The sequence below is a fragment of the Lathyrus oleraceus genome, chromosome 6 (genome assembly GCF_024323335.1).
Source record: "Lathyrus oleraceus cultivar Zhongwan6 chromosome 6, CAAS_Psat_ZW6_1.0, whole genome shotgun sequence".
In the NCBI taxonomy this organism is placed as follows: domain Eukaryota; kingdom Viridiplantae; phylum Streptophyta; class Magnoliopsida; order Fabales; family Fabaceae; genus Lathyrus; species Lathyrus oleraceus.
Window position 1 is genome coordinate 58463745 of NC_066584.1, and position 8358 is coordinate 58472102.

Genomic DNA, 8358 nt, shown 5'->3' on the forward strand with positions numbered 1-8358 from the left:
GTTGGATGCTTGTTGATAATTCGGAGGAGGATAAACCGGAGGCGGATAACCAGGAACCTGTTGCATGGGCTGATAAACGGGCGCTTGTGGAGCTTGTTGGTTAAAAGATGGTGCAACAGCAGCCACGTACGGCGGTGGCGCGTACTGGACCGGGTAACCCTGTGGTTGGGCATACTGTGGCGGATATTGATACTGCCTATTCCTTCTCCTATCTGAAGACACAGCATGAGTCTCTCCTTCCTTCTTTCTCTGAGGATTGACGGAAGTCTTCTTAGCTTGGTCCTTCGAACTCATACTGCTAGAACCACTGGACATCTTTCCACTCTTCATAGCTAATTCAACCTTTACTCCAACAGCAACAATATCAGCGAAATTCGTGGTTACACTACCCACCATCCTTTCATAGAACTCAGGACAAACGGTGTCAACAAACCAGTCAGCTAATTCTTTATCAGTCAATGGAGGTTCAACCTGGGAAGCAATTTCCCTCCATCGCTGGGCGTATTCCTTAAAGGTCTCAGAACTTTTCTGCGTCATACTCAAAAGTTGTCTCCTGTCAGGAGCCAAGTCCATGTTGTACTTATAGTGCTTGATGAAAGCGTCAGACAAATCTTGAAAAGACTTTATGCGAGATTGGTCCAATGTTAAATACCACTTCGACGAGGCACCTTTCAGACTGTCTTGAAAACAGTGGATCATCAACTTGTCATTTTCCACATGGGCAGCCATCCTACGGTAGTACATTATCAAATGGCTTTTCGGACATGTAGTCCCTTCATAGCAGTCAAAGTTCGGAGTCTTGAACTTTGGCGGAATAACTAAACCGGAAACCAAACAGATGTCTCTAGCAGCAACACCAAAGATCTGGTCTCCTTCCATCTTTCTTAATCTTTTATCAATAGTAACAACCTCCTCACGGAGCCTATCACGCGGCTGGTACCCTTCATCATTATCATCCAGAATTTCATAAACAGGCTCATTAAGATAAGGCTGCACCCGAGTATGGACATTAGCTTGTGTGAAGGTAGGGACCACCTTTGGAGGCTCGGGAACCAAAGGCACAGTCTGTTGAACGTTCTGTATAACCGGCATGGCTTGTTGACCACTTTGTGCAACCGGCATAGTTTGTTGAACTGACGTAACAACAGGCGGATGTATGAAACTCTGCGAAAGACCATAAGGAAACGGGTTCTCAACTGAAACAACCGGCGGATCTACGGCAGCGGTAGTGTTGATCTCAGAGACCACAGTAGGCTGAGTATCCATCTTTGCATTGATAACCTGAAGTAGTTCCATAATTGTTCCTACATTCCCTCGAAGGTCTGCTAGCTCGTTGTTAACGCGATCCATCTCTTGAGCGTGCTCTTCCATCCTTCTTCGAGCTTGAGCTCTAGTGTTGTATCGATTCAGGGTGACGAAACTGTACGCGAGAGAACCGAGTATAAGGCAACTGGGAGACCCATGAAATGCAAAATGTGAATGAAAGATTTCATGGAATTCAAGCCTTTACGAATATCCCGGAATACCACTGGGATCTTTATTTATTAATTTGAACATGAATTACAAATAAATATTCTTAAAAAAACTTAACAAGAAAATAGCTAAATAAAAGCTACGAAAGCCCTAAGGAAGCGTAGTCCACGACTTCAACGAGTAGGCGGAGAGTCGGAGGAAAATAAATCCTCGTAGATTCTTCTCTTTTTGTAGGAAAGCACTTCTTCATTCTTCGCCTGCAGCTGCTTTTGTAGCTCTTCCTTCTCACTGACGATAACCTGATATTTATTTTTCCACGTTTCTGCCTCATGTTGTGCTCTCTTCAAAGCGATTTCCAACTTTTCAGCTTCGGACATGAATATTAAAACAGGTTCTCTTCTCGGAGGTAAAGGATCTTGGCGAGGATAAGGCATCTTCAGCTTGATGGCTCTTTCCCGGACCCAACGAAGATAAGGTTCCATGGACACACAATTCGGCTTTCCCAAACTTTCTTTGCCCTTCTTGTGCAAATGACGCCAAGCGGATACAATCTGATCTTGAAGTTCTTTGTCACCCTTAAAGAAGATTTTCTCCACATGAACACTTCTAGGCGGTTCTTTCAAAGGATACCCTAACTGTCGGCGAGCTAGGACTGGATTGTAGTTGATTCCTCCATTAAAACCAAGTAAAGGTACGTTGGCAAAGTCTCCACAGCTGTCAATAATTAGTATTCCATCATACACACGATTATACCAAACGATGTCCGAGTGTGTCAGCGCCATGACCCTTGGTGACCAAAATCCCTTGTCAAGACTCAAAAAAGACTTGGGCAAGTGCGAAATAAACCACTTGTATAATAAAGGCACACAACAGGTGATCATTCCTCCACCATGAAAATTCCGGAGATGTATGGAATGATAAGTGTTACCCAATAACGTTGGTACTGGATTGTTCTTCATGAATATTTTGATGGAGTTAATGTCAACGAATCCTTCAAAACTTGGGAAGAGTAGCATTCCATAAATAAGCAAAGCAAGGATTGTTTCAAAGGTAGGCATGCTTAAATGATCGGCATAATATTGGGCTTTCTTGATTAAGAAATGCGTAGGTAACCCTACAGTTCCGCCTTTGGCGATCATATTGCCTTTGATGTCGGACACCTTTAAGCATATGGCTTTAGCAATGTCTTCCTCTTTAGGGTCCTTCTCTAAGAAAGGGAACGGAGACTTATCCATAATAGGTAACCTCACCAACTGAGAGTACTCTTCTAAGGTAGGTGATAGCTGATAATCTGGGAACGTGAAACAATGGTAATCCGGATCATAGAATTGTAGTAACGTAGAAAGAAGCCCATCCTTCACTTGGATTCTCAATAAGGATAATAGTCTTCCGTACTTGTCCTTGAACCCCTTTTGATCTTCAACCAAAGCTCATAGCTTCCTTAGGTCATCCAACTTAAAATTCTTAAAAGAGTATTTCAAGGTGTTTCTCTTATTGTAATCCATGGTAGCCTGCGATGTTCATAAATAAAGTTTGAATTCCATGAGATGTAATGCAATGTGATGTTTTATGGATGTAATGCACATAAACACACAAAGTCCTAGGTTAAAGGTATATGAGCGGAAGTCAAGGTTTACCCATCCCACAGAGGTATGTACTATAGGGTTAATCGTACCTGCAGAACAAGGGTTCTAAATCGGTGCCCAAAGTCATCAGTCCATCTTTCTGATATTATCAATTTCCCAATTGACTCGGTGGTTAATAATATTCTCAAGAGAACCTCTTTTGAGTGTGGTATCGCGTAGCAACTATTTTGGGATTACTCCCTCATAGTCCCCGCACTACGTCCTAGATAAGGCCAAAGTGGTGTTAAGGTAACTACGGTCCCCAGTGTCATAGGCTCCCATCGAAGATAGTAAGTGTCTTCACGATTACTCGTTCAACAGAACTACCTTTCAAAAGGGACTCAACTGAGCGGTGATTCTCAAGTCGGCTTGGTCGGGATTCAACTCCCTATAAGCTTCGTTGAATCTATCACCTCCTATAATAAGTTCACTCAAATCCGGGTGTAGGACTTATCTCACAACAAAGATACCCCCCATAATACACAATAATATATACAGACAATTAATAGTATAAAATATCATACAATAAACAAAATAGGGGCAACCCTTAATCATGTTGATCCCCAGCAGAGTCGCCATTTTCTGTTGCGGTGGAAATAGGATATCAAACTATTAATTAGCTTGAATCACAATTCTTAATTCACAACCGCTCTTTGATTTATCCGAAGGAAAAGGTCAAAAGAGGAAAAACCTATTCTTGCATCGTAAGCACAATGCGGGGAGATACCTAGGTAAGGGGTTGGTTAAGCTTAGGGAAGGTACTAGCACCCTAAACTTCTGTAGTACTCTACAGGAACCTTTTGTTTATTGTATGTCTTTTTATTTTTATTATCTGTTTGGAATATGTACTGAGCTAAAGGATAAAGTGACCTAAAAGAGACCTAAGGGTTAGTCCTAAGTTTACTCGGCAAGACGTCGCATCTTGTGCCTATCCTGACGGGAATGGAATCAGAGTAATTGTAGTTCCCCTCGAAAGGGAGGTTAGAAATTTCTTGACTGTGGTCAAGGTTCCGATGGGGAATAAGCATTTCTTAAGGAAACGCTTACGTGGAGTGTTGAAACTCCTATTTCTACTTTGAGACGTTGAATTAAAATTAGGGATAAAATTAGGGATTCCACGGTGGGAAACCCTAAAGCAGAGTACAGCGACTCTTTGACCTAATGCTAGGGCAAAGGGCATTTTCGTCCACGGCGGGACGCCTAGGCTATTGAGGTTTTGGAAACGGTCAAGGGTTTGAAAAGGGTCAAAATTTAGGGTTATTGACTCGGCGGTCACACTGCTAAACCTAATTCCTTCGGAGGGCAAGGCGGTAAAAACATGCCAGCAACGGAATCATTACATGGCAGGCATAAAAATATGAAAATAAAGCAAGCAGTAAAGGAAAGCATCGCGACCACTCGCGTAAATTACAAATCCCCAAAAATGCGAAATAAAATAATCCGCGACCATGGCCTCGCGTAAATTACATCCATGGAACAAAAACGAGCAAATGAAATAATAATGATAAACCGAAACAAACAAATTAACGAGGGTTAGACGAAAATGAAACGGCTAAGTCAAAACCGAATTTTTGAGATTTTTCTTTGTTGAAAAGAAAAGTTATTATATATTTTTTCATATTTTTGATAAGGAAGGGTTATTTTAAGGCTAATGCCTTTTTTCTAAAAAACAAATTGTTTTAATTTGAAAGGTTTTTTTGATTAAGAAAAGAACTTATTTTTAACTTTTGTGGTAAATAAATAAAAACAAATTAATCTAAATATTAAAAAAAACTGTGTTATTATTATCCTTTTTTAAACGGTGGAGAATGATAAAAACAAATTATAAATTATGTACCTAGCTTTTAAAACAAAATAATTATAAATTATGAATAAAAACAAATTAATCTAAATAACAAAAACAAACTTGATTATAAATTATGTACCTAGCTTTTTTAAACAAAGAAAATTTGTTACGTAAAAGTTATATATAAAAAAATCTTACTTAATAGCAATTATTAACGTTACTAATTTTATTAATTAGAAGTTATTAGGAAACTTTTCAATTTACTATGTTAATGACTAATTGACTCTTAGTGGTGCTTTTTTATTTAAAACAATTACTAATACCAATTTACCAAAACCAAACAGAAAAGCATAAACGTGAATAGAAAAAGGTCATTTGGCTTTGTGCTTGCTGCTAGGGTTTGTCAATCCTTTCTCTTTCTCTCCTTATACCAGCGGCAGCCATTGTTGCATGCTCCATGTTTCCTTCTTCTATCCTACACATCTTCTTCTTAAACCTGAAATGCACACATCAGAGCAAAACGATTTACGGTGATAAAATCCTACCTGTACGCGTTTGTTATTGACGGCGTTTGTTGAGGTTCGTTAGCCGATGATGTTTTGCGACTGAGGCGTTGCTCGATGACGGTAATGGGTCCCGGTGGTAGTGGCAATCAGAAGGATCCACGGCCGCCACGAGTTCTCGACGTTGATCCGTTACGACGAAGCTTCGGTTCTGGCTTCTCCTTCTTGTTTCAGGATTTCGGATCCCTCTTAATATTTATATCCCCCTCGAATCCACTGTGGGCTTTGATTTTTCATGATTTCCGCTGAAGTTGTTGCTAGATTTGTTGAGGTATTTTCGGAACAGATTATTAATGAGTTTTTGACTGAACGACTTTGTTATGTTGTTGCTGTGCTTTTGGATCCGGATTTTACGTTTATTGATTTTATTTCGGATTTGCTGGCTGGTATTGTTTTGGATTTAATTATGGTTTACGGATCTTGGATGAGTTTGATTCTTTTCTGATGTTGATTTGGATATCCGTTTTATTTTCAGATATTGGATTTGCCGAAATATTATTCTTGGATCCATAGCTCCAGATTTGGGTTTTCTGTTGGCTTTGAAATCTGGATATTTGGATTTGTCTTGGATATCTTTACTTGATAGATGGATATGGATTTTAGATTCATGTGGGTAATCCGTTTGGCTTCGAAACAATTTTCCGGCAGAATCATTTTCGGCCCAGGACTTCTTTTTCTCTTCTTCTCTGCTGTCCCGAAAAGAACGGATACTACCGGTTGATGCCGAGTTCGTGAATCGGAATGGGAGCTGGTTTCGGCAATTGTCGTGCCCTCCCGACACCCAGTGATGACATTTTTCTGAGGGTGTCAAAATAAATTCTAACATTTTTTACTCCGCTTTTCTGTTCTTTGTCTGTGTGCAGGTACGGAAGGAAACATCGGATGAAGAAACATGAAGAACCGGCATGAAGATCATAGGACCTAGAAATAAAAATCAAAATGTATTTCCTTTTATAATTTGTAATAAAATTATTTATGAATAAAATTCACAAACATTTCTACCCAAGAACAACGTTTGATTCTTCTTTCCATGATTTAATTTTGTCGCAACCGAACGACCCAAAACAATATCTGATTAAAAATCAACTTGGTCAAAATTCTCTGAATGAAATTAATCAGTTAAATTTAAACGATTAATAATAAAACCAACTTCACCGCATGAAACCAATATGAATAAATTCCAGAAAAACCCAAATGAATTAAACTTCGTCATCTCAAACCGTGTTGCTTAAACATGATGTAACCTTCAGTTCCAATCCAATATTTCCAGATTAAATCGCGCTTGATGATAGAATCGATGATAGTCTTGAACGAATTAAAACAGGAAGGAAGCAGAGAAAACCGATTAACAGTGAAAACAGAAATATATTCCGCATTAAAATTCAATTTGCATCTCTGATAAAATACCAAACCATAAACCAATTCAGCCCATAAACCTCAATCAAACAGCAATCAAAACCCGAATCTGAATCAGAATTTCTACTGCTTTGGCTTCAAAAATAACTGGCAGATAGCAGAAGAACAGAAAAATAAACTGATTAAAACAGAAATTCCGCCGCATGGAATCTTGTCCCGATTTGAACCGAACCAGCTTAATGTCTCAAACATACTCCAACCCAAGTGACAAAATAAATGTCTCGGAACTCAATTGACGACAGAGTCTCAGCCCGTTGAATTAATTACCGTATCTCAAAAATCCTGATGCCAAAAGTTACCGTGCATCTCTGTTTATCCTCAAAGAAAATGAAAATAAAATAAAAAACTCGGAAGCGAAGGCCCTAATTATTCAATAAATCCCTGATGATAACTTAGCTTCGAGGACTATCAGTAAACAACGTGAAAATGACCATTTTGCCCTTTAACAACTAAAGTGTACCAGATGCGGTTTCTGCAAAACGAAACAAAACTACACAACCCGTTAATAGTTAGCTGATGCGAAAATGAGATGACATGCGACATGAATCGACTAATCTGAGGGTAAAATTTGGGGTATTACAGAGATCATGTGTTTTTGCGAGTTACTCCGATAACAGGTGTTGGTCGAGCTTTGAAATCTTGAAAGTTCATGCCGCATTTCATTAGTCCTTATCAAATAATGAAGCGAGCAGGAGAGGTAGCCTACCAAGTTGTTTTACCGCCATTTCTTTCGAATCTTCATGAATGCACAAAATATATTGAAGTTAATTGTCATTCAATTCGTGATGCCTATGATGATCAACTAATATCACTTCCTCATGTTAGTACTCAATTTCATATTGCAAATATTTTTAAGAAGGTGGTTGCTCGTCCATGTCATTAGTTTCTTGTTAAAAAGTTAATGCTTCTTGATGCCTATGATGATCAACTAATATCCCTTTCTCATGTTATCATTCAATTTCAAATTACAAATATTTTTAAGAAGGTGGTTGTTTGTCCATATCATTAGTTTCTTATTAAAAAATTGATGCTCCTTAATCATCAGCATCGATTTGAGAGAATATTATATGAATTCTCTTAACTATATATATTTTTCATTCTAGAAAAGACTAAAAAACTAAATAGAGAATATTTGTAATTATACTCCTATGATTATAAATAGAATGAGTACAATGACTAATCACATCATACCCAAAATTTTGAAACTATGATAAGATTTTATTTTATTTTTTGTCTAAAAGAGACTCGCTCATATTTAACTCTTTCTAATTTAATTGACATCTTAATTAACAAAATAAATATCAGCTCACTTTTGTCTAACAATGTTATTTATTTATTTTTAACTATTTAAATCTTAAATTATTTTTAAGTATAAACATAAAATAATAAAATAAAATCTTCTTAAGAAGACAAATAAAAGCCTAGCTGTCCCCTATATAAATAACAAGCTGCTTATATTTCAAAGCCAAAACAATCATTCTTGTTTAGATGCATA

General features: G+C 38.0%; 1 protein-coding gene across 1 annotated transcript; it reads right to left on the reverse strand.

The window, feature by feature from the left end:
- Positions 1-1646: 1646 nt before the first annotated feature.
- LOC127093998 (uncharacterized) lies at positions 1647-2708 on the reverse strand. The gene has a single exon (XM_051032880.1). It carries the CDS (start codon positions 2706-2708, stop codon positions 1647-1649), a length of 1062 nt encoding a protein of 353 aa, XP_050888837.1.
- Between the last annotated feature and the right edge of the window lie 5650 nt (positions 2709-8358).

Bases quoted from the DNA above. Each gene is read 5' to 3' on its own strand.
- LOC127093998 (XM_051032880.1), bottom strand. From the start codon at position 2,708: ATGGATAAGTCTCCGTTCCCTTTCTTAGAGAAGGACCCTAAAGAGGAA.